The 27,756-nt window shown below is 39.9% G+C and overlaps 1 protein-coding gene across 1 annotated transcript; it reads left to right on the plus strand.

Annotated features, from left to right (window-relative positions):
• Nucleotides 1-27,131, plus strand: bcl11ab (BCL11 transcription factor A b). Its single transcript, XM_056267136.1, has 3 exons — nucleotides 1-392; nucleotides 2,613-2,948; nucleotides 24,501-27,131. Exons 1-3 carry the CDS (start codon nucleotides 338-340, stop codon nucleotides 26,438-26,440), a joined length of 2,331 nt encoding a protein of 776 aa, XP_056123111.1. The 5' UTR covers nucleotides 1-337; the 3' UTR covers nucleotides 26,441-27,131.
• Nucleotides 27,132-27,756: the final 625 nt, after the last annotated feature.

The raw sequence follows: 27,756 nt of genomic DNA on the forward strand, positions 1-27,756 counted from the left end.
TCTCTCTCTCTCTCTCTCTCTCTCTCTCTCTCCTGTGTTTAGCAGATCCATGTCCATCATCTACCTCTGGACGGTCAAGTTCGCTGGCACGTCACGTCCGCACTTGAACTTGCAGCAGCTCAGGGGGCTTCGCTTACTTTTCCATTCCCGTCTTGTGTTCTCCTCCGAGAAGCCATGAAGCCCAACGCAAGCGTCTTGCCACTACACGCGTCTCTTCTGTACTATTCTCTATAGTTCATGTGGGATACCCGATGCATCGCTGAAGAAGATTTTTACCCTGGACTCTCTAAAGACTCTGGCTCTTCCCAATGTGATCCCAGCTGAGACCGTGTCCAACATGTCTCGCCGCAAGCAGGGCAAACCCCAGCACTTAAGCAAACGGGAGTTTTCGCGTAAGTTTTTCTATCTTTAAAGCTCAAATACTTAAATCAGTTTTAAACGGAGTTCCCGAAGACGCGTCTCGGAACGAAGCGCGTTTGATGTTGAGTTGCGCTTTGCTATGATTCTTAACGCGTGAAGGTTGATGCATTTATGTGCATATATCCTTTGTAGCCTACGTGTGTATATGAATGCATGAAAGTAAATTAGACGTGATTTGTTAGCTTTTTAATAATTAAAAAAAAAATCAGTTAGGAAAATTCACCTCTGAGTTCACATTCCCATGGGATCTTTTAAAAGCCCAAACTGGTTTTTACTTATTTTAGACTTTAAATTAATACATTGTGATGTGAAGCCAATTATAAACGTATTATAGATGCCATCTAATCTTTGTTTACAAAAATTAAACCAGATATCTACATTTCAGAAAGTGTTTTTCCCCCTCAACTTCCTCCTTCGGTTCTTGAAAGGCACTTTTCAAGAATTGAAACGGGAATCTAACGAAGGTTTTTTTTTTTTTTTATTCAGGGAAAGAAAGTTATATACAAATCTGGTTTAATGCATGTCAAACCTGTTAAAACCCCCGTCGAGGCGATCAAAGCACCTCAAGTGTTGCGTGTCAAAACCTTAAAAACACAAAGGCCATTATAAATGATAAAATCTGGATGAAAGTGAAAGTATACCCTTGTTCTAGTTGGTTTTGGTTTTAGCCTACCTGTATTTAATGTGCGTTTGAACGTGTTTTCGGATACGGCATCTTGTGAAACGAGTTGCCGCTAGGGGGCAGAAAATGAACAAATGAGGGTCCATTCCATTCAAGATGAGACAGTAGGTGAACTTGAACTTGGTCTTAGCCTTCTCTCGGTTAAGTGTACCCACACATCTCCTGTTCTATACACATATACAGTGTTTTTTTATATAAAGTACATGTGGGCCAATGACAAAATATGTCCAAAACGATAAAAAGGAAATCTGTTAAAGATCTAGTTTAAAACTCATGTGCCATGGATATATATTTTTATTCATTATGATTTGGTAAATAAAATAAAAAATGTATATTCCCATAAATTAATTCCCAATGCTATAAAAAGCTATGCGAGTGTGCACCTTGAATACTCAAGGGTATAATTTTTGAGTAATTTAATCTATCCCCCCAAAAAAACCCGCTTATGTCTTAGTCATTGCGTTTATCATGTATACAATGTATGCAATAATAAATAAGCTGAAATATTACCAAAGGATGGGGAATGGTTTAAAAGTGTTTATAGTATTGTGTTGTTTGGAAACTCTCCTGATGTTTCACAAAGAGGTTTGAATTACACCTGTTTGTGCAACGCATGATCCGATCTGAGGTTTTGAGGATCTTGAGCGTGCCTTGGAAGAAAACAAAAGCCATAAAAGAGGATCGATTAAAATATTGAAGCATGTTTTTTTTTAGTCTTCGTCAGAAACTCATATATTGTCGCCCCCACCTTTTGTCCCACGTGACCTGACACAGAATTAGGGTTAACCTACCACCGATGGCAACAATCTCTCTCAGCCCAGTTCAGACGCATGATGTGGTTTTGATTGGTCTTTCATATGTTCTGGCTGTCCTTCTGGGAACTACCCCACATACTCCCCTCAATAGCTAACCTCAGTTCAGAGGATTCCAGCACTTTTAACTAAATGGGTTCCAATCATCTTGCAGTCAAATTAGAATCTATTTTTTGATTCTCTGAGGTGTTGGGTTCATTAAGACGTGAGATTGGCAGGATAATGAACAGGGTCATGCAACTAAAGTGAACAACCCCCTCCTCTTTACCATTACTGGGCAACCACTGTTTTTCTCTCTGTCTTTGGTTTCTCATCTTCTCTGCATCTGTCTTCCGTTGACTGTCAGTATTCCTCTGATAGAAGTGTCAGCATTTCAATAGTGGATAGATATTAATGTCTCCTGGCGCAAATGCAATGCCGTTGCACTGTAGCATTGGAAAACTTCACAAATTTGAATATCATTGTGCCTAAATCAGCATTTATTTATTCTACATCTCTATGACACCTGAATGCATGTGACATGTAACACCTCTAACACTACTGCAGATTTCAACACCTCTTCCATTTATATGGAAATTAACATAATTATCACTTACGGCACATATATAATTAGTCATTATCAGCTTTGCGCTATGGATATCACAGGAAGTTATTCCGCCATATCTCACACCTCCCTTTCTGCGTTTCTCCTACCGTAGCCGAGCCCGTGACGGCAGATATCCCAGAGGACGGGGAAAGCCATCCCAGATCGGAACCATCCACCCCTAAAGGGGATCAGGACCTCCTCACCTGTGGTCAGTGCCGCTCCAGGTTTCCTTTGGCTGACATCCTGGAGTTCATCGAGCACAAACGCAGGCAGTGTCAAGGACGCCTATGCATGGACAAATGTTCAGACCTGCCACCGTCGCCTCCACCCGCAGGCCTGAGGCGAGCCTGCGTCCCTGTGGAGGTGGCAGTTCAAGTTTCGCCCCACGGAGAGGAGCATTTAGCCTCCACACCGCACGGATTACGGCCCAAGCAGGAGAATTTAACAGGTAGAGTAACAGATGTTAGCGTTGAAGCGAATCTATGAGAGCGTTTGCCAAGTCGAAACCTTGATGAATACCATGTCTCTAATAGCCCACTTTCCGTTTATGATTGGTCCTTTTATTTTTAAGAAAAAAGGAACTTGACTGTGTAGTGGATGAATTTAATGTCCTTGCTGTCAGTATGAATGGACATTCTCTCAGTTCTCTCATGTGGCTTTCGCAGATGTTGCTGTGTTTAGTGTGGTTTTTATAAGGTCATATCCTACTCCAGTAAATGTATAGCTCCAGAGTGGTACATTCATACTGATCAAAAAAAAAAGAAAAAGAAAATCATTTTCAGCTGCCTGAAACAAGATCTGCCACAGGTTGTTACTGATTCTGATTCTGTTACTGATTTGTCATTTTCATGATTATGAGAGAGCGTTTCTCTTTGTGTTATCCGGTATCCGGAAAGAGGAAAAACATGCAGCATATATCTTGATATTACACTCACCGGCCACTTTATTAGGTACCCCATGCTAGTAACGGGTTGGACCCCCTTTCGCCTTCAGAACTGCCTCAATTCTTCGTGGCATAGATTCAACAAGGTGCTGGAAGCATTCCTCAGGGAGTTTGGTCCATATTGACATGATGGCATCACACAGTTGCCGCAGATTTGTCGGCTGCACATCCATGATGCGAATCTCCCGTTCCACCACATCCCAAAGATGCTCTATTGGGTTGAGATCTGGTGACTGTGGAGGCCATTTTAGTACAGTGAACTCATTGTCATGTTCAAGAAACCAATTTGAAATGATTAGAGCTTTGTGAAATGGTGGAAGTAGCCATCAGAGGATGGGTACATGGTGGCCATAAAGGGATGGACATGGTCAGAAACAATGCTCAGGTAGGCCGTGGCATTTAAACGATGCCCAATTGGCACTAAGGGGCCTAAAGTGTGCCAGGAAAACATCCCCCACACCATTACACCACCACCACCAGCCTGCACAGTGGTAACAAGGCATGATGGTTCCATGTTCTCATTCTGTTTACGCCAAATTCTGACTCTAACATCTGAATGTCTCAACAGAAATCGAGACTCATCAGACCAGGCAACATTTTTCCAGTCTTCAACTGTTCAATTTTGGTGAGCTCTTGCAAATTGTAGCCTCTTTTTCCTATTTGTAGTGGAGATGAGTGGTACCCGGTGGAGTCTTCTGCTGTTGTAGCCCATCCGCCTCAAGGTTGTGCGTGTTGTGGCTTCACAAATGCTTTGCTGCATACCTCGGTTGTAACGAGTGGTTATTTCAGTCACTGTTGCCCTTCTATCAGCTCGAACCAGTCTGGCCATTCTCCTCTGACCTCTGGCATCAACAAGGCATTTCCGCCCACAGAACTGCCGCTCACTGGATGTTTTTTCTTTTTCGGACCATTCTCTGTAAACCCTAGAGATGGTTGTGCGTGAAAATCCCAGTAGATTAGCAGTTTCTGAAATACTCAGACCAGCCCTTCTGGCACCAACAATCATGCCACGTTCAAAGTCACTCAAATCAACTTTCTTCCCCATACTGATGCTCGGTTTGAACTGCAGGAGATTGTCTTGACCATGTCTACATGCCTAAATGCACTGAGTTGCCGCCATGTGATTGGCTGCTTAGAAATTAAGTGTTAACGAGCAGTTGGACAGGTGTACCTAATAAAGTGGCCGGTGAGTGTATGTTGCAATTATACATTTAAAGGGAGAGTTGACCCAAAAATGAAAATTCTGTCATCATTCACTCCCCCTCATGTCGTTCCAAACCTGTAAGACTTTCTTTCCTCTCCGGAACACAAATGAAGATATTTTTGATGAAATCTGAGAGTTTTCTGTCCCTCCATTGACAGCTACGCAACTACCACTTTGACGCTTCAAAAAGTTCATAAAGAGATCGTAAAACGAATCCATATCAATTGAGCGGTTTAGTCCAAATTTTCTGAAGAGACTGGATCGCTTTATATGATGAACAGATTAAATTTAGGCTTTTATTCACACATAAACATTCATCAACTCACACATCAGTTGTGGTAAACGGAAGCTCAAGCATGTTCGCTCATAGCGAGAACCAATGAGGTTCATTCTCATGTTACGCAGCACGTTTGAGCTTCTGCGAGAACCAATGAGGTTCATTCTCGTGTTACGCAGCACGTTTGAGCTTCAGCGAGAACCAATGAGGTTCATTCTCATGTTACGCAGCACGTTTGAGCTTCCGCAAGAACCAATGAGGTTCAATCTCGTGTTACGCAGCACGTTTGAGCTTCAGCGAGAACCAATGAGGTTCATTCTCGTGTTACGCAGCGCGTTTGAGCTTCTGCAAGAACCAATGAGGTTCATTCTCGTGTTACGCAGCACGTTTGAGCTTCAGCGAGAACCAATGAGGTTCATTCTCGTGTTACGCAGCGCGTTTGAGCTTCAGCCAGAACCAATGAGGTTCATTCTCGTGTTACGCAGCGCGTTTGAGCTTCACCGAGAACCAATGAGGTTCAAGCAGGTTCGGTTGAGCTTCTGTTTATGTTCGCTGATCAATGTTTATATGTGAATAAAAGTCTCATGCGATCAAGTCTCTTCAGAAAATTTGGACTAAACCACTCAATTCATATGGATTAGTTTTACGATCTCTTTATGAACTTTTTGAAGTGTCAAAGTTGCTTAGCTGTCAATGAAGATTTCATCAAAAAGATCTTTATTTGTGTTTCGAAGGAACGACATGAGGGTGAGTAAATGATAACAGAGTTTACTTTTTTGGGTGAACTATCCCTATAAAGTACACAAATTACGAATGCAAATACATTTTTTAGGGCTTCCACTTTAAAATTGAATGCTGTTACCAGCTAGGCTTGAGGCAGACAAACTTTTCTGTTTGAGTTATGAGTATATTAAAAGTGACGTCACATTGGGGTGAGGTTTATTAAAACCACCCATCTTTCTACATTTGATAGTATCAGAAAGTTTTTCACAATGTCCTTGTTACATGTTACATACACTAGTAATAACAGTAAATTATATAATTAATTACATGCAACTAACCCTAAAGCAAACCCTATAGTAAGAGCATGTTAAATAATATTACTGTTACATACTTAATTAACACTAACAAGGACAACCTAAAAAAAAGAAAAGTGTAGGACGTCCAGTGTTTACCCATCCCGGTCCAGACAGGTCACACGCTTTCGCCGTTACATGTAAAGCACATGCGTGATCCGTCGCGTCGTGCAAGCAGATGTCCGTCACAACAGATGGAATTCTGTATCGGCTGTAAATGGTGAATCCGTTAAAGGTTCACGCTTGGAGAAATTTGCATGATAAATAATTTAAGATATGCATGTAGACACAGCAGCTTTTAATACCCCCCTAACAACACCCCATCACACCCCCATTTTATTCAAGTCTGAATGCCCCCGAGCGGCCAGACGATGAGTTCAGGCAATAACCCCTTTCTGCAGACCTCCCTCCCCCAGCCCCTTATCTGCTATCTCTCTGGGGTTATTTTCTTAAGTACATCCATGTGAAGCCATTTTCTCTGAGGCTGATATAGGGGATCCCATCTCATACCGTTGTTTAATAAGCGCTGTAGCGTCTCCTGGTCCCCACAGGCTCTAGAAGTGGCTGTCCATTATGTAAACACAAGGAGAAGAACTTTGATGTTGAGTTAACTACAATATGGTATTGTGCAGATCATATTTGCATTGCACGTTAACTGTGCGTAACTAATAATTTGTGATGAAATGGACTTATTCTGTTATGTTATCCGGTGTCTGCTGGTGTTCTTGGCCTTGGTGTCTTGATGTTTTTGGCACTGATCCACTATTCTCTTACCGGGGAGAGTTATGGATCATTAGCTGGAACAGAGCAAGTGGAACGGGAGACAGGAAGTTTGGGGATCCCCCAATTGTGCACCATCACTGAGGACCTTTACAGGCTTCTCACAAAAGACAAATCTTTTTAAAATCTTTTTTATCTTCTCCCAGACTGCAAAGAGAATAAATGGAGAGGGTATAAAACTTTTACTGAAGTCTTCTTCTTTTCTCCAGCATGAGAAAATGACCCTAGTAATCTCACTCTTGCCTTCATTACTGTTTCAGACAAGATCTCGACAATGTCTCAAATTGTACTCTAATTTAGTAGTGATTTCAATATGAACTCAAACATTTCTTATCAAATGTTCCATGATCAAATTATTTGAGTGGGTATCCACATTAACGTTTCATACCCGTGTACTCTTGAGCAAAAGAGTAGTTTGATGCTATACACAGAGGAAAGGTGATGTTTCTTATATTTATGTGGAAGAAAAAGTGTCTGATCTGAGCAAAAGTGTGTTTGTGTGTGGTTTGCTGAGTCTGTCTCGACGCAACATGACAGCGTGTTTGACTTGGCAAACGCTGCCAAGGGTTCCCTTTCAGTGGGCATATGGCAGGACATTGGCACAGAGCAGACGGGAACGTGTATTGTGGTGAAGTTTATTTATTTGTAGCTGACATGGCATTTCAAGCACTAACAGCAGTGTCCTGCAGTGTGACATGCATACTATTTTGTGTTATTATTATTTTGAATGCAGGTTTACGACCTCATTAGAGGGACTGCATGCATATTAGTACTTTTTTTTTCAAAAAATATGTCACAACAACACGACTATTTAACCCTCGAATGGCAGTCAAAAATGGCCAAAGTTTTATTTTTTATTTAAATGAAATGAATCGATAATATTTTCATTTTTTTTATTTCATGTTTAGCATTTTTAGAGGATTACATGGTATTCAAATATATTTATGCAGTAGTTATAATCCATTTGTTCACTTTTTGAGCTTGCAACTGAAATTTCCAGCTTAAACTGGCATAGATCTCGAATGCTTTGGAGCACAGACTTAATTTTGGTCTTTTTAAAGGAGACACTTGGCAGATTATTGCTGAAGTGAAAAAAAGATCAAAAGTGAACGAAAAAAAAAGTGATAAAAGTTTATTGTTATGAAAAATGCACAAAACATGCACAAAAAATACTATTTTCAATTTTTACGTAATAGTTTCCAAAATATGTTTTACTCTAAAACTGCGAGAAAATCAAAGCCATAGATTGAAACAAGTTGTGTTCCGAATTTTGATATCTTGATAATTGATATCTCAAAAAATTAGCTTTTGTTTGGGTGCAGTACCAAACTTTTCCACTAGAAACAATTAATTTCCCATTTATTTCCAATGAGGTAAATTTCTGACTGCTGACTTGATTTTGTTTGTGTGTGTGTGTGTGTGTGTGTGTTTACATAGCAAGTGCCAAAACCTTTACCAAGTTTCGTACTATTCCAATGAAGTAAAAAAATCTAAAAAACCAAACCAAATATTCTGTCCAAAAGACCACCACAGGGTAAAGTGAACTGCAAAAAAAAAAAGCTAAAAGATGCTTAAAATAATGGAGACAGTTAAAGCATGTAAAATACTTGGCCAAATGTGCAGTGCATTGATACAAATTTTGTTTGCATAGCAGAGCTTGCAGTGCGTATGAAAACACATTTATTGTGGACACACACACATCTCCATGATGCGTACTGTGTAGTGACACACCCCTTTCAGCATGAATCTATGCAATCATCAGATCTGTCAGGATCATATGATATTTTGACTCACCTATGTGTGTGTGTGTGTGTGTGCACGGATGTGTTTGTGTGTGAGTGTGGCCAGCCAGCTGTAGACCCTTTTCTATTTAGTGTTTGCCTGGGGAATACAAAACTGCCTGCAGCTCTGTGTTGAAATATTATTGGTAATATAAAATATACAGTACAGGTTTTGTACTGTACAAGCTTTATTTTTCACCAAAAGGATCAAGCATAGGTATAAAGCAGTAAAAATTAGAAGTGTAAAGTAAACTGGTTATGAGAAATGGGTAAATGTGCTCTTTTAATCATCGATTATGTCCCCTGAAGGAAAATATTTTTTACTCATGCAGTAGCTTTTTTTTTTATGATGCTGTGAAGCTAATTTGGAAATGAACATTTGCTTGTTATAATATGGTGGACTCAATATCAATATATATATGAATCCATGTGTGTGTGTGTGGTCTGCAGCTGGTGTGTCTTATCTGTGTTCTATAGAATGAGATAAAGACCCAAGAGGCCCCTCACTGTCTGTGTCTGGGTCATGGTTCCCTGAAAGTCTCTCTCTGTCTCTGTGTCTTTCTCCATCTACAATTTATTTTTACTTCTTTATTCACGCTTTTGCATGCAAACTCAATTTCTTTTGGGTCAGCTGGTTGCACTGGAGTTGAACGACATCTGTAGTTTTGCTACACTGTGAAATGAAACACATTTTGATGGGTGACGGATAAATCAACATTAATAGTTTAATACGCATCTGTAAAGATACTTAAGACTCTGCTCTTCTGTCCTTGAACATGGCTATAGACAATGAATAGGAGGGCAAATAATCATTTAATAAAGACATCAGCTGTGTAAAGCACAATACAAGTAGTTCTGTAAAGAGGCTGATTAATTCGTTCAATTCTTGAGTATTTAATTTTGCTCTTTTACTGCAATAGAAGCACTGAAGTGGAATGTAACAAAATGTTTAGTCTTTTATCTTGGGAAACATTCTCTCTCTCTCTCTCTCTCTCTGTCATCCCTCTTTCTCGCTCTCTTTCTGAATCTCACTGATAATATTCTGTGGCTCATTTGAATTTGAAGCACTTCTTTAATCTTCAAAGCCTTGATTGCTTTATGAATATGCATGGTACATGCAGACTTTAGTTCATTACCTTGTTGTAAATTCTAATGACCATCAGTCCCTCTAGGTAATTGCCAATTATTTTGCATATTTGATTAGCCCATTATGAGTTCATTCAGTTGATATGCGTCAGGCAAAGACGGACTGAGTCGCTAGAGAAATAAAAACAGATCAGAACTGAGCTGTGCACCATTAAAAAATGTTTAGAGTCTTTTATTCCAAGTCTCACTGTTTAAAATAGTATTTTTATATAACAATGAACATTGCGTAAAATTTAAACAAACATCTACTGGATTCCCATGTAACAGTCATGAGCCAAAGTCATAAATGATTGATCACTCCAAACAGAATGTAGTTGGATTAGTGCTACATGATGCCTCATAATGGATTATTTAGTGTTTCTAAAACGTTAGCAGCCTAAAGGAGATTGAGGTAGGTAGTTGATGTGTAATTCAATGTATGAATCTTTCATGTATACATTTGGTAATTTGGTCATGATTCCAAGTTCTGATGCCCAGTACACATTGTACGATTTTGGGCTGTCCCAGACGAAAGATGACCAATCGTGGCGATTTCAACCATGGCTCCTAAATTGTGGTCCTGGTCACGGTCCTGCGACCAAAGATAGTCTGCGATCATTTTCTGACAGTGTCATACATTTAGCATGATCATCTCACAGTGTGTTTGCTGCTACGACCTACGTCTACTGACTAGCCACTAAAAATGCAACATGAAATGGGGTATTGATTAACATATTCACGTGGCGCTAAAACTTAAAACTTACCTCAAGCTCAATTTGCAAAATTTACATACCAAGTTGGCCTCTTTTCCCAGCCATGTCCACGTTTATTTTCTCCTCTTTCGATTCCTCCTCTTTTTTCAGTGTATATAAACACCACAATTGCCAAAGTGTGATTCATCTTGCTATATTTGTTCACCACTAGCGCATGCTGATGACGTTTTATTCTTCTGTACGAAAGATTCTTCTATGCGTCGTAGCCTATGATCCAATAGGTGTGATCATCTTACAGTACATTTACTACCCAAGTTTATTAGATACATGTCGTACCTTTTATAAGATTGCCGAAATCACAGTCTGTAGAAGGCAGAAAACATTAGCAGCCTATAAAGGAGATTGAGCTTGTTGATGTGTAATGCAATGTGTGCTATAATGAATCTGTCATGTATACATTTGGTCATGATTTCAAGTTCACAACACAAAGTCCAACCATGATAAATTAATTTGAGTTGAATGCACAACTACAATATTTGAATGTAAACAATCTTATCTATTTCATGTTGCGTATGTGTCCATACTATGTGTCTGTTCTGACTACTGAACAAAATACTTAAGGTTAACATGTTTGTAGCTATGCAGCTACCTGAAGAAAAACATGTCTGATATAATGCCACAGACATTTTTAAGATAACTCTATCGCCCCCTTGAGTACCGGAGGTCACAGTAAAGCAAGGACACATTAAGTTCATGCACACATTAATTATGCTGAAATATTTCAGGAATATATTCTTTTTTTACTTTATTAAGTTCATTCCATCACTGGTACCCCAGTGTAAGGATTATTTTAAGCACTCATGATACATTTAAGAAATCAGCACCTGTGTTTCATTTGAATGTATGATGCACTGCAGCTGGCGCTACCTTTATCTGCCACATCACAGGTGCTGGCTCTCCTCCGGAGCCTGACTTAACCCTGTGTCTATGTCATGGGGTGTGAGAAGAGGCCGGCAGGGAGGCCGACGGGGACACAATGGGGGGATTGTGCTCAGGGCGGGGGCTCGGAGGCTGAGGCAGCCCTGGCTGTGGCCAAACAGGTCGGGCCAGACAGCATGATAGATGGCTTTGTTTAAGGGTCCCGGGGTGGGGCCTGAACTTGAGGCACTTTGTTTATCCTGAATAGAGCAGGGGGGAAGATGCCGGAATGATCTATGTCTCACTAGCTGAAGAGCTTTAGAGGGAATGAGACAGGAAAGAAGAGAAACATCCACAAAAAAGTGACCAAAACAACCCAGGAAACCAGACAGACAAAAAGAGAAAAAAAAGATGTAATTTACTCACCTGCACGTCCTTTCAAAAACGTCTGACTGATTTTCTTCCTTGAAACAAAATATAGAAGTTTTTTTGAATGTTGATGCTCCATTCATTGAAAGTGGATGGTGACCAAAACTCCAAAAATGACAAACAAAGCAATAAAAATAGTCCATGTGAATTATCCATATGATTGAAAGTGAATGGTGACCAAAACTCCAAAAACAGCAAAAAAAATGCCCATAAAAAGAACCATAACAATAGTTAATTATCTATATGATAACGTGTTTCTCAGCTGCATGTCCTACCAAACCTTTTTTGAATTTCTTCCATAAAAAAAAAAAAATATATATATATATATAAGTTTTGATGAATGTTCACGCTGTTCTATTCCATAAATTGAAAGTGAATGGTAACCAAAACTCCAAAAGGCAAAAAAAAAAGCACAATAAAAGTATACACAAAATAGGCAATATGAATTATCAATATATGATAACTTTGTTCAAGGAACAGACCAAAATTGAAGTTATTTACTAAAAATGTTGTCCTCACAACCATGGTCATTATTCACTTTCATTGTATATTTGCTGTACAGTCTGCAATAAATATCTCCTTGTATGTTCCATGAAAGAAATAAAGTCATGCAGGTTTTGTTTGTATTTTTAGATGAACTGTTCCTCTTAAAGACTGTCATAGAATGAGATAAAGGAAAAGAAAGTGACTGAGGGAGAGCAGTGCTAGCTGAGCATGTGTTCTTTAGGGTCAAGTGGAGAACTGCCGGAGGGGGAAGGGCCGCCCTCTCACCCTGATGGTGGCTGTCCATTTCTAGATCAACTTGGCTGAGCTCCAGGTCTTTTAAATCTGACAAGACCTCATGCACACACACATATGCAGCCCTCATACCTGCCGTCTGTATCTCAAATGCCACTAGGATTGTTTTTTGCTGAAGGCAAAACGAGGTGCTGACTTTTGGACTGGTTCAAACCGGTTGGCTGGCCTCGTCTTCACTTGCGTCCCTGTGTTGAAGACAATTCACAAAACACATGCATACACACAGGAAAGAATACCTGAATGAACCTCTTTTGAGAGTGCAAGACAAAGAAAAGCAGGATAGTCGAGAGATATACATTGTGAATGGAATATGATGGGTGTCATGAAACCGTTCAGTTGTGTATGGAGGCGAAACATGATAAATGCAACACGGACAAGCTCATTTGAAGTGTGAAAACCACGCATTTGTAAAAATATCTGTTTCGCATCGAGATGGATAAATATGTTCCTTTGCACGCTCTTCACTTGTCTATCAGTTGACCCGCACATTTGCATATGTATTTATGCAGATTTTTGAGGGGGCTCTCACACACAGCAGGGGTCTCTGAGTGTCACGGTTTCTCAGTGTGAATTTGTGTCTTTGTGTTTGGTTCTGTTGGGTATGTCTGTGTGTGTGTGTGTGAACTTGCTAGGGTATGTCGGTCTGTTTTCTCAATCTATCTGTTTTCTCAATCTTTCTGTTGATGTCTCCTTTTACACGTTCTCTATTTCATTGTGTGTGTGTGTATGTGCCATACTGCATCTCTGACTTCTCAAAGTGGGCCACAACTTCCAGATGGTGCTCTGTATCTTTGTTTGATAAGTGAATACTTGAGCTGTAGGACGGCCTATCAATATCCCCTCCGAATGTGAAGAGACGCTGGCTATACATTCACAACGTTCTCTTTTTACAGCCGTGCATGAATAGTTCTTCCACATCTCTGTTTCTATCAGATGTGATATTTTTGTAAAAGGGTGGGTTAAACTAGCCAAGGTCATCCATATCAAGATGTAGGTCACTCACTTGTGTTCTCCTTGTCCATTGACTTCTTCCTCAATTCTAAAGAGCTCAGGAAACAGCCATTATGGTTGGGAAATAGTTTGACCTTTCAGACTGTGCTCCCTGACAGAAATGCAACTACGGAATTACTTTTCCGAAATCATTGAGACAAAAATGTCCTTGGGTTTTCCTCTTGAAAGCACATACATACAATCTTGGCATTCAGCTGAGATGTCATGGCTTCAGACCTTATGTTAATAGATCACGCAAAAGTAAAACATGTCATCATTTACTCACACTAAGAGTTCACACTATTTCTCTACAACAAAAGCATACAGTGCAGTGACTAAATCCAAAAAGCAAACATCATAAATACGGAATAATGACTTCTGGATATGTATATTCAGGTCAAATGAGATTTCAGAGTTGTGGCAGAAGGAAAGTTTATCAGTGAACAGACTTCAATTTTGGTCTATCGCACCAATAGTGTGTTTACTATAATTATTCTATAATTTACTTCAGAAGACTTGGATCATTGCGCATGAATTGCATGGACTGTAACTATTGGTCGACCGAAATATGTATAATTATATACTTATTATGTATACTTATTATATATGGCTACTTCTGAAGACTTGGAATATTGTGTATTCCAAATGTTTTATGCCAAGATTTTTTCATACATAATTTTTATTACATTTTCTTTTTCTTTCTATCTTTATAAATTATCAGCAAATAAGTTTTTCAGTTTGGCCATTAAATGTCATAAAGGGGACTTTTACTTTGTCAGCACAGAGAGATTTTTTGAAAATACCATCATAGGATTATTGAACCAAGAATTTGGTTCAATAATCAAATCCCCCCATTAGTTAAACCATCTCATTTTGTGTTTTATAAGTCTTTAATTATGTTTAGTCCCCGGTTTAATGCCTTTCTTTCTTATTCGTCTTTGACATCCCTTCCTTTCATTCGTTAGCTCTGACAAACATGAAATACAGTGTCCAGAAGAGCTATCTGTCTAGCCAGGGAGCAGATGTCCCATCATGGGCCTGAAGCGTCTCACCCCGTCAGCTGTCAGCGACCCGAAACAATCTTTGAGCTGAGACAGAGCGCCGGTCCAATTAAAGAGGTTAATTTGCTTTAGCACTTATCTGTCCATCGATGTGTTTCTCTCTGTATCAGCCTCTCCAACTCTTCTCACACCAGTCTCTCATTCTTTTGACTATTTGCTCTTCTATCCCTTTCTTTCATTATACCTCTCATACGATCCCATCTCAGACCCTTTGTCTTAAAGTCCCTTTCTTTCCACTGTCTTCTCGTCCCTCTTTCTGTAGTTTGTTTGCCTCTCTTGCATTTGAGCAACACACCGTGGTGATGACATTATGGCTGTAACAAATTGAGCACTTGTAGAATGCAGGCATGAAACAGTCACAAAGCATCCATTCACCGTCTTACCGACTGAACATAAAGGCCCATGACAGTTTAAGTGGCGTGTTCAGTTTGCATGTGAAAGCGTGTCTACTGAAGTTTACGGCTAGAAAGAGGGTTTGATGAGAAGGTTGAAACAATGCATGTGTGTGAAAAACAGACTGACAGTGTTACACGTTTTCATCATTGGGGAAAATCTGTCAAATCATTTAACGGTATGGTGTAAACGTGTTGACATGCATAGATCGGTGCACTTTGTTTGGCATGTGATGTTTGTGTGCCTACATGAAGTCTCTATACATGTGACAATCGTCTGGCAAAGAACCTTTCAGTGCAGTAACCAAACAATGTTTTAATAGCCATTTAGAAGAGCTGGTGCATTTACAAAACCAAAATCTGTCCAAGTCCAAACTCTGATCCCCCATGCGCCCATTTCTCCTGTCATGTCATTATCGTCTGGATGAGAATGGATCATCTTCTCTGTCCCCTGCCCTGCTCTGTGAACCCCTGCCCTCCAAGCCTGTCAGAGTGAACTATCGCAGACAGACACACACAGAGACACTGTCACATGCACAAAGACACATATAAACCCAGAGGCCCATCACACTGAGAGGACAGATGCCCTCGTTGTGGTGTAGAGCCTCCTCAGGATTTTCCTGTCATGCATTGAGAGGCAGAAGACTTCATGTGAGCACACGTATGGAAAAGATGGTTTGCAAAGAAAATCAAATGTAAAAGAAAATTCTAGTTGTATAATTACAAATTTCGAGGACCTCGTTTCAGCAATTAATCTGGCTTTTGTTGAGTCTATTTGACTTTTTAAGTCCTGGTACAATCTCCCTGACAAATCTATGTTAGTATCATAGTATTCTGATATCAAATGGTTAGGCCATAGTGCTTTAATATTTAGCTTGGTACTGAATGAGAACCATATTCAAGGCAAGGCAAGTTTATTTATATAGCACATCTCATACACTATGGCAATTCAAAGTGTTTTACAGAAAATAATTAAAATAATCACAAAATATAAGCAAGTAAAATTAAAACAGTTATAAAAGAAATTAAAAGAGTAAAGAGATGATACATAGATAAACTTCTCATTTGGCAAACCACTGGTGTATCATATTTTTCACAACTCCCAGTTTTACTCTGAGATTTTCCTATGGTGATTACACTGAGTCTGTGGTTTTCTTTCGGCACGCCTAAGAAATCTATTGGACTTCTCCGATGGACCCGATTTTTCCCTAAAATCGGACAGGAGGAGCTCTAGGACGACTGACTCACGGGGTAACCTCGGGTTCACTGCCCCATCATATTCATGTAACATGTTACTGATATGGTTCTCTTAAGGAAGTAGTTCTCAACCACGGGCCTCATCCTTCAGCTTCAAGATGCCTAAAAAAACATTTGATCATGAATATATTAAAAGATTCAAACTCTAATCTAAATTAAATATAAAAAACACCTTAATCTACTGTATCTACAGTTAAATATGCTATAAATGTCGAATTTATGGCTTAACATACCTCAGAACAACAGAATAACATCTTTATATAAGTGCATGTTGACATTTTCTATTGAAACAGGAAGTTGGGAAACACAGAAGTCCAAAAAAAAAAAAAAAAAAATAGTCCTATGGCTTTTGGTTTACATTACATCTGTGAATTGTGATTTGCTCCTAGTTATTAGTAGTTACATAGCTCAAACCGTAGAGCATGGTGCTAGGAACGCCAAGGTCAGAGGTTCGATTTCTAGGGTGCACGTCCCGATTTCGGAGAGTTATACGCGTTCCTGGGTCAACATATTTTGTTGATCCTGGAACAACATTCCTGTCTGAAAATCTAACCACCCTTAAACCTAACACTACCCATATGTCATCCCTAAAATCAAAGGGAAATATAGGTGAATAACACTGATGTAGAAGCACCTAACCCTGATTGTAAGCCTAAATTTGAAATAAACTGTAAACTTGTCCCTCAAATTTGATTGGTTGATTGGAATGTTGTTCCAGGATCAACAAAGATGTTGATCCAGAAATCAGGTTCTGCTAATGCATGAACCAAAAAAAACCTTGAATGAAATGTAAGTCTCTTTGAATAAAAGCATCTACCAAATGTTTAATTCTAAAATGTAGTCTGAAAAAAAGTAGTGTTTGTGGGAAGGATATTCTCATTCTAGACTGCCTTTGATTGGATACAAATTTAGCATTTTGATGTCTGTGCATGCAAGATGAGTCTTCAATATGTGGTCCATTTGTCTGGACCAAAAAGGCAAGAGAGATTTTAAATGCTTATATATCTGCTCAGTTTGTCATTTTTTGGGAGTACATTAGCATAAAAATGACCTCAAAACTAACATGTTCTAAATGAAACAAAACTTCAATTTTGATTACATGGTTTTAAGTGCTATATCTGTATGTGATTCTCCCTTAAAATACTTGCTAGCCAACAAGCTGATGAACGTCTGTTGTGCGCCGCTCTGTCAAATACTCTTCCGCTTGGCTCCACCACTCACTGAGTTGTGACCCTTGACCTCAGCGGGGCCGTGTATGTGCACGGTCTTGCCAGCGCCTCCCTGGAATGTCTGGATTTAAGGACTCTTCTAGTCCGTAGCTAGAGATGGTGTGCTGTCCTACAGCTGCCTGAGTATAAATCCTGCTGTCACCAGAAGCCCAAAGCTCTCCTTCACTACCCCTTCTTTCGCTTGCTGTTTCACTCTTTTCCACTTTTCACTCAGTCACACTACTTTAGTTAACCACACAAGTGTCTCAAAACAGAAATCTGTGCCTCCTGCTCTGTGGTGAATAAGGAAGCTTTTGTGCCTTTGATTTAACGTCTTCAGAGCTCATTCACGGCTGGCGAAAGAGTTGTACGTGACCACACACACAGATGAAACTCTCCCACTCTTCAACGGGAAAAAGCAGACAACTGGTTCACCCTGTACTTCATGAGGTTAAAAAAATGTTGTTGACATCCGTAGAAGACCTGGTGAAAACAGCCCTCTCTTTGTGACCTCTGACCTGCTACAGTCTCTCGAAAGTATGTACTGTATAAGAGCTGTGATCTACAGGGCTCAAGACAGGTTTCTGGCAAGAGCGCACAGGTAACATTTCAACTCCGTATGAAATTCCTGAGCTGTAGGTTGTTAAAAAGGTGATTTATTTGTTGCTAGGTTAATTAATATTCTGTCGTTGCGACTGAAATGTGATAGCCGTGACAGATACGATTCTTCTGCCATCTGCCTCAATCTTTCATGACAAAACCAACCTACAATGTTGTAGATCTTTCTAATAAGCAGTTTTGCTCAAAGAACATTCCACAAAGCATTTTGATTCATTTCAAGACTTGCTATTTGGATATTTCAGAAATGTCCGTATTCAGTTTGGACACACCTTGTCTTAAAGGGTTAGTTCACCCAAAAATGAAAATTCTGTCAGTAATTACTCACCCTCATGTTGTTCCAACCCCGTAAGACCTTCGTTCATCTTCGGAACACGAATTAAGATATTTTTGATGAAATCTGAGAGCTGGATCACTCCTCCATACTAGTCCATAGGCTTCTTCAGGGATTGAACTTGCCGGCCTCGAAAAGTTATTAAAGACATCGTTAAAATAGTCCAAGTGACTACAGTGGCTCAACCTTAAGTTTATCAAGCGACGAGAATACTTTTTGTGCGCAAAAACAAACAAAAATAACGACTTTATTTCAACTCTTCAAAATTTCCTTCTCTTTGGGCCTCTAGTCAGTTAACGTATTGTGATTCCGTAGAGCTACGTCACACGTAGGCTCACTATTGGCCGACGCTGGTCATGTGCGTGATGCGTGTGAGGTACAACAACAGAAGCTTACGCTATTACACTAGTGAACTGACTCGAGGCCCACAGAGAAGGAAATGAATAGTTGAAATAAAGTCGTTATTTTTGTTTGTTTTTTGCTCACAAAAAGTATTCTCGTCGCTTGATAAACTTAAGGTTGAGCCACTGTAGTCACTTGGACTATTTTAACGATGTCTTTAATAACTTTTCGAGGCCGGCAAGTTCAATCCCTGAAGAAGCCTATGGACTAGTATGGAGGAGTGATCTCAGATTTCATCAAAAATATCTTAATTCGTGTTCCGAAGATGAACGAAGGTCTTACGGGGTTGGAACAACATGAGGGTGAGTAATTACTGACAGAATTTTCATTTTTGGGTGAACTATCCCTTTAACCAGGCGACAGACATAAAAAGTTGTCTCTCCATGTGTCATAACCAACACACTCTCATTTCAGTTTGTAACTATTTAATGTTCTGGCAATTCGTATGAATTCGTACAATCTGCTTACACCCCACAGTAAGGTTGGACCTTCATGCTTGCTTTTGTCTATAAAAAAACGTAAGTTTCTGTACGAATCTCATTGTACGAATTTTTACAGAATCGCCACCTCATAAAATAGGTATGTTTTCTCATGAGATCAGGTTGGTCATAACCAGCCAAGACCACATTAAGCTGTGATTGTTTCGTATTGCTCTGCAGTTCTCCTTAAAAAAATAAGTTCAATTACTTGTCTTAGGAAACCTGCATGTTGAACCTGGTTGGGACAAGGCATTTGTTTCAAAATTCACTGACTTTTTACCAGTCTCCTCATTGATGCTCAAAAAGCAGTGGCGTTTTGCAGAACTCTCCCATCTGCTACCATACCGCGATGCAGATCAGAACATATGTATCCAATTAAGTAGCAAAGCAGAGAGCCGGAATCCAGCTTGATGTCAGACAAAATGAAGAATTGGGGTGAGTGTGGCCTGTCTTACCCAAGTGATCAGTGCATCCATCTTACAGAAGCTTATTGATGGTAAATGTTATGTTTCGGGTTGTTCAGCGTGTGTTAGCGCCATTACATTTGAGTTAATGTTGGAAGGGTAGTAATACTATGTCTACTTGAGTGTAACAGCTGCTTTTGGCTTTCACAGCCCCCCTTTCTCAAAGTCACCTCCTGTAGCTAATGTCGAAATCAGTTACACTAACATGGCTTTTCAGCTTAACCTGTTAACTTCAGTTTCAGCTTGACCTTTAGCTTATAAATAAGGTGTGCCGCTAGCATAAGCAAACGGCACTGCAAGAACAAAACTTTGTCCATCACCTATTGGTTGGACAAATAGGGAGACTAAAAGTCTCAAACTCCCACTAGTGGTTGAGATAGCAATGCAATAGCATTTTGGGCAAATCAAACCATAAATGACTTTCATAGTTGTCTTTGTATATTTAACAGTTGATATACCATAGCAGAAATCAAACTGTTTAATCCTAGCTTGATTTACTACATCACTTGTGTCCAAGATGCGCCAGATGGGAAGCCTTAAAAATTGACCCTGTGGCTGTAATGTGAATTGGGAACACTGGTCTTTTTGTACTGGTCCCAGTACCAGCGCTCTGCCTTAGGGTGGCTTCCTGAATGAGTCCTCTCACTAGGCCTGACTATCACATGCCCATTTAAGCTTGTAGTCCTCTCATAGATCAGGAGAATGCAAAGAAAGGAGCCGGATGACTTGAAATAATCTTTGTTGAGCAGTGTGGAAATGTTGGTATGGTGGTGAAGTTTAGAGCTACTGGACCCCTCATTGTACACTGTTCATCAGTGCAGAAGGCCATCTGTGTTAATGGAATTTCAGGAACGCTTTTCAGTAACAGTTCTAAATAAAGCAGTAAGCCACTCAACACCAGAGTTATTACCAACGACAATATCAGATATTTAATTATTAATGTACAGTTGTGTGGAGCAGGACTTTGGACCAATGACATTTCTTGATGCAGGGATACTCAAAAAATTGACAAAAAGTCATATGGTTGTCCTGGTTGTGTCTGGTTTAGACAAAAACTCAAAAGATTGACATGAAATATGCTTTTTCACTGCTTTATCATGCCTTGTTAGGATTTTACATACACCTAGTTAGGATTTACTCGCTGGTTACAGTTGTAGCATGAATCTCAAAACTATTTGCTATTTTACCGCAAAAATGGCCAGTTAGCATATAAGAAATTATAGTTTTCATAAAGAAAATTAAGCTACTTCAGGACCATAATGATTTTTTTTTATTTCTTAAATTATATATACGGTAAGCATATTTTCCCCTACATTATCTGTACATAATGTGTCTTGATATTTTACTTAACGTTTATATATCTATATATATATATATATATATATATATATATATATATATATATATATATATATATATATATATATATATATATATATATATATATATAAAACTTAAAGATTTCTCTAAACAAAATATAATTTATTTATTTTATGTAACGATACAAAGCTAGTGGAAAATCTTTCATGGTTTGTAGCAACTGGCGCATTAATGTTTACTGTTTTACAACAGTTTTGAACGTGGCTAAATCTGTCAGATTTTAGAGTCAGAACTAACCATTTTCCATTAAGTATTTCATAAGAACGAGATTATTACTTGTAGATGCTTGCTGGAGTCAGAGTCAAACTGTCTCAACCTCACATTCCTTTCTTCTCTGGTTTTCTATCGTCAGTGTTTGCTCTGTCTGTGGGACAGTCTCGTGTGCTAACAAAACTTCCACCTCTGCCCTGTGCAGACTAGTCTAGTTCATCTTTCCCAAACCTCTTTCTTTTTCTCAGACTGTCACCTCCCCCAGTCGAACCCTCCGCCCGTCTGTGGGCTTTAAACGCCATCCCCTTCACCTCTCCGTCTGGTCAACTTCTTTTTGTCTGTCCGCCTCTTTAATGTGCGTTGCTAAGGTGACTGCTGACCCATTGCTTGGCGCTCTATGAGAGGCCCCGTTCCAAGATGGCTACCCTCCTCAACCCCCTCAGACACTTTCAATTTACAGTGGGGGGTAGGGTGTGTGTCCAGCGCTGGTATTGAGAACACTGGAAATTAAACACTTGGGCCAACACATGTTTATGGGTACTGACAAGAATATACCAGCTGCCTGATGAGCGCATTCTTTCTTGTGACCAAGCATGGTTTTCTCACCTTGTCCCTGGAGTATCCATATGGCATTTGGACCATTTCATTACATTGATTTGAATATGAGAATAATCATGTCTAGATTAAACTCGGGTCAGGTGTGAGGGCACAGATGCTTGAGTGAAGTGTAATTATTTTCTGGTAAATTATGCGTAGTTGTAGCCTCATCGCCTCATGAACCTCAAATATTAAATCTTGAATGTTTTTACGGTGTCAGATGTTCTGATCTTGGTCCTTTAAGTACAAAGTTCAAGTTTTTGGTTTCACATTAATGCTTATCTGTGTGTATTTAGGACAAGGACTGTATATTAAAGGGTCTGAGGAGCACATGTGCTGTTACTTGCATGTGGTGCTCCGCTCAGATCCCTGATGTAACCTAAAGTGCAACTCTTTACAAACGTCAGATCTTCAAATATATATTGTATAATGTATTGATTATTTGCTCTGATCAGTTCAAACACAGCTCATATGTATCAAATAGATAATAAACCTTGTGCAAAAAATGTGTAAACAACTAAAAAGTGTAAACAAGCCCAAAAAAAGTAAACCGATGGGAGTTTGTGAAAGTCTTATACCTCAAAAGAAGACAAAAAGTTAGAAGTGTGATTGCTCTCCAAATAGATTGTAGAGCAATAAAAATGTCCTGCACACCACTCTGTCCTTGAAGTCAAATAGGGTTTTGTCTGTGGTCAGGCGCTCAGTGCAACACAATGAGTCTGACCAGAACAAAGAGAGAATAACCGAAAGAAAAAGAGAGCAAGAAAGTGAGAAAAAAAAAACTGACTGCCCCAAGATTTTTGTTTGATATGAATGGAATTATATAATACTAAAAATAATAACATAAAAATGCCTAGAAATCTTTGATTTATCCTAGAAGAGGGTATTTTGCTAATTTTCCAAGCAGACGCAAAACAGTTCTTTTCTATCCTTTTCTTAAAATCTCAAACGCCGACAAATTGTTCTGCCATACCTCCCCTCCCCTCACCTTTTAGCATATCACCAAAGAAAATGTGATTGTCGGCTATGTGCTGAGAGGAACAAGGTTAAAAGTAATCAATAAGTCGCCCTCTCAGACAAGGCCACCAAGTAATAGCTGCTGTTGGTGAGGTGGGTGTTTTAAATGTCAGTGACGCAGGATGATTATATGTCTAAGGAGAACACTTACCTTATTTTAGGCTGTTTTCATTGCCTTGGTTTGATTGCCTGGTCCGAACTTGGGTTTGATTTCTACCACCTTCCCCCTGCCCAGCACTTCTTTCACATTTTATTTTGGGCCACCACTGTATTTGTCTTGTTGGATTTACCACTAACTTTACACAGAATGAAACAGCTTTTTATCTGCTGCAAATGCATTGCAAGACATACAAAGAATGTGAACAATGCAACAATTAGTTCATTGCCCTAGTTAGGGTGGATTGCTTTCATATCGGTTAACATGAACTGTACCTCTTTTGAAGTGGATTTGGGTGTTGTTTGCTGCTGGTACACACCTGAGTTCGAGACCTCTTTTTACATCAAAAAACCAAACAAACTTACATCTAAGTTTAAATGAGCTTGGATCCCTACCAAAAGTTCCATTTAATAAGCTGTTAAAAGACAGGAAATGGGTTACACCTTTATCCATTTTATTTTTTTGTCATGTACATTGGAAATCCTCAACACAGTATGCTAGTTATGTTTTTGGAAATCATAATCAAGCAAGAATTACCATATAGATATTACGTAAGATTGTGAGAAATCAACAGTTCTGAATTTGCTATGCTAGTCATTTTAAAATATTAAAATATAAGCATTGGTCTTCTTGTATGATTCATGTGATAATGGTAAATTATTTAATTGGAGTAAGCATGAGAAAAAGCAGGCAAAGAGAGTTGCCTTTTTATGACGGAAAAATCTCCAGAGGAGGTCAAACCCCACACAGGTGGCTGCAATTAACTGTAATTTTTGCAGATTGTAATGATCCATAATTTACCAGCCTCCTCTTGCATCTCTTATGCAATAAAAAGTGTTTTGATTGGGTACAGGTTTTTTGTTCTCTCTGGCCTTTGTGTCAGATATCTCAGAGACAGGCGAGGCTGTTGATATTTGAAATGATGTTCGTGCAGAAACTGAACTCCCTTCCATTTTCAGCAGGTTGAGTTTAGAATTTACTGTTGGGATTTATTATGTCAAAATATTAAGGCAAGAGCATAACTGTATAAATAATAACAATGTTTTCAGACCATTTCTGACTACATGAATCATATTATGAACTGTTAAACAGCATGGATTTGGATGATGGATGTAGTGGCTAAAGCTCTAGGTTAGAAAGTGAAAGGTTACTGGTTTGAGCTCTACCAGAAACAAGACATGTGCTGTTACCATTATGCCCCTGAGAAAGGTACATTGACACTGGTTACTCCAAAGGAATTGTCCTTGTAATAAATGTGCTGGTTAATGTGTCTGATCAATTTGTACTTTCTTGCTGCCTTTCTATTGTGAATTCTTACTGAGCTTTTGTTGTGGAGGAGGAACATTTTCTGAATGACAACTGAATTTTTCCATCTGCTTATGTCTTGCAGAAAAAGATGAGCCCAGCAGCTACACTTGCACAACTTGTAAGCAGCCCTTCAGCACTGCTTGGTTCCTACTACAGCATGCCCAGAACACTCATGGTTTCCGAATATATCTGGAGAGCGAACCTGGAAGCCCGTTAACTCCTCGAGTGGCCTCCGCTCCAGGCATGGGTGGTGACTGTGCCTCACAGCCACCGCTGCATACAGCCCACCTTGCAGACACTAGTCCCTATAGCCTGATGAGGATAGCCAACAGAGATGCGTCCTCGATTCCTAGGGAAGGCCGATATCCCAGGACACCTCCACTCTTTAGTCCCCCACCACGGCACCACATGAGCCCAGATGATCTGGCTTTGGCCCCCCATCACCCAAGCGCCTTTGACAGGGTACTGCGTCTTAATTCGGTACCCTTGGACTCCCCATCTATGGACTTCTCGAGACGACTACGGGAACTTGCAGGCAACTCTGCTGGCTCCTCTCCGCCCATGTCGCCCAACAGGCCTAGCCCAATGCAACGGCTGCTGCAGCCATTTCAGCCAGGGGCATCTCATTCTCCTTCTGGACCTCATTCAACACCCACTGAGCAAACGCCAACCATGCCAACTGTGAAGGCAAAGTCTTGTGAGTTTTGTGGAAAGTCTTTTAAGTTCCAGAGCAACTTAATCGTCCACAGGCGCAGTCATACCGGAGAGAAACCTTACAAGTGCCACCTCTGCAACCATGCCTGCACTCAGGCCAGCAAGTTGAAACGCCACATGAAGACTCACCGGCACAAATCCTCCTCCACTACGTCCAAATCAGATGATGGCCTTTCAACTGCCAGTTCACCTGAGCCAGGCACAAGTGATTTGATAAGCAGTGCCACCAATGCGCTCAAATCTGTGGTGGCTAAGTTTAAAAGTGAGAACAACGGCCTGATACCAGAAAATGGTCAGGAGGAAGATGAAGAAGAGGAAGATGAGGAAGATGAAGAAGAGGAAGGAGAGGAAGAGGAGGAGGAGGAGGAGGAAGAAGAGGAGGAGGAGGAGGAGGAGAATGAGAGTGAGGTCGGCGAGAGGAATGATATAAACTTTAGCTTGAGCCTAGAAGGTGCACGTCACCATGAGAACAATAGACAGCGACACAACAAAAGTGTGGAGGGAATTCAGGACTTTCGAGATGCCCTTAAACTTTACAAACAAGGGGACCGCAGATCAGCTAATGAGACAGGTGGTGACGATTCCCCAAAAGAGTCTGATCAAGTCAACGAGAGATACGGACAAATCGTGAACGGAACAGCCTCCTACCCAAACGAAGACCACTCGAGGAAACTTCTTGCCAGAAGTCCAGGATCTGACAGCCCTCTTTCCAAACGCATCAAAGTGGAAAAAGACCTTGATCCTCCAACTCCTACAATCCCCAACTCAGAAAACGTGTACTCTCAGTGGCTGGCCGGATATGCCGCTTCGCGCCAGCTCAAGGATCCTCTCCTCAGCTTTGGGGACTCAAGACAATCACCTTTCGCCACCTCTTCAGAGCACTCTTCGGAGAATGGAAGTCTCAGGTTCTCCACTCCCCCTGGGGAGTTGGATGGAGGGACGGCCTCTGGGCGCAGTGGCACTGGAAGTAGGGCCAGTACACCCCAAACTGGTCGACCAAGCTCCAAGGATGGTCGGCGTAGTGACACGTGTGAGTTTTGTGGCAAGGTCTTCAAAAACTGCAGCAACTTGACAGTGCATCGCCGCAGCCACACTGGCGAGAGGCCGTACAAGTGTGAGCTTTGTAGCTACGCCTGCGCTCAGAGCAGCAAGCTAACACGGCACATGAAGACGCATGGACAGACAGGCAAGGACGTTTACAAATGTGAGATATGCCACATGCCTTTTAGCGTCTACAGCACTCTGGAGAAGCACATGAAAAAATGGCACAACGATCAGCCCTTAAGCATTGAAATTAAAACAGAGTAAATTTTATGATGTCTTTCGCAGTCCTAGAAAAATATTTTAAGCACAGTGTCAGTTAATTATGCTGGCCGGAAATTTGGCCGAAAAAGACTCTGAGCCTCTCTAATGTGCAATAACTTAATGTTTTGTACTTCTTTTCTTACTGGTTGGCATGTTTTTGTGTATTAGCTTGATTGATAAGGATTAGCTGTGTTGCTGTTGTTACTGTCTTTTATCAAACAGGACATTTCATGCTGCAAACAATTAATTTTTACATATCATACCTAGCTGTATTTTGTCATTTAAGCCTGTAATATTTTGACTACCTACATTCACACTGGGGTTTACACTGTTCATTAGGGGTATAGACAAACTGTAGGGTTACCAAGGAAAGATTGATCGGTAACATTTTACTAAGATACTAAAAAAGTTTGCATTTTTATTGTCGCTTGTGAAAAAAGAGTGCCTTGGGTGTGCCATTTGCCATAAGCCTGGGGATATTGTTCAATGCAAAATTAGGTCTTGCATCAAGTACCTATTGTGAATTTGCTAAATGCAGGAATCCAGCATATGTTCTTATGTATATAATTTACTAGTATAATATGTTGTGTTACTTTAAGTATGATTATTTTGTTGGCATCTTCATGCCTTTTGGCTTGGTGAGATTTTGGTACAGGTACATTAGTAAGTTTTCTTTTAACTTAGGGTCTCATTTCTTTCTTTTTTTTGTTTCTTTTTTTTTTTAAAGTATCCCTGAAAATGTGTTTTATTCAGTATATAGCCAGTTTATTGGACTATACTGATACATTTCTATTTGGTGCATGTAACATGGAACATTATGTAAATATGTACATTTTTATAGAATTAATTTCTTGACAGGGTCATCCACGGAAACTTTAACATATAGTACCTGAGTAAGCTGTTAAAGAATTGGCAGGATTGAAAATCCTTTGAATTTTGAATTAAGCTCAGATTGGCTAGAAATAGAAGTAGTTTAGCAAGACCAGTTATGATGGAGCAATGCAGGAAAGTATTTCAGGACATTTACACATTATTGGATGAAAGTCTGAATTAACTTGCTTGCTAGTACTTTTTGTTTATCCAACACTCTTCAGTTTCTAAAGCTATGTACTGTATATACCCCTGTTTATTAGCAAAGCACTTAGCCACGTTCACATATTTTGTGCCCGTCGAGTTGACATTCAGACTTTTTATTCTCTACATTATCCCATAGTGAATTTTATGAATAGCACTTGCCACTCAGCCTAAAACTCTGTATCTGTCCTGCTAATCTACGGGCAGGTGGTTGAGTATAAAACAAAACTGCTCTTCAATGGCAC

The sequence above is a fragment of the Rhinichthys klamathensis genome, unplaced genomic scaffold, assembly GCF_029890125.1.
Source record: "Rhinichthys klamathensis goyatoka isolate OS25496 unplaced genomic scaffold, OSU_Roscu_1.1 h1tg000254l_1, whole genome shotgun sequence".
Lineage (NCBI taxonomy): Eukaryota > Metazoa > Chordata > Actinopteri > Cypriniformes > Leuciscidae > Rhinichthys > Rhinichthys klamathensis.

Coding starts and splice junctions, on each gene's coding strand:
- bcl11ab (XM_056267136.1), top strand. CDS start 338: ATGTCTCGCCGCAAGCAGGGCAAACCCCAGCACTTAAGCAAACGGGAG. Junction 393..2,612: donor AAGCAAACGGGAGTTTTCGC/GTAAGTTTTTCT, acceptor CTCCTACCGTAG/CCGAGCCCGTGACGGCAGAT. Junction 2,949..24,500: donor CAAGCAGGAGAATTTAACAG/GTAGAGTAACAG, acceptor TATGTCTTGCAG/AAAAAGATGAGCCCAGCAGC.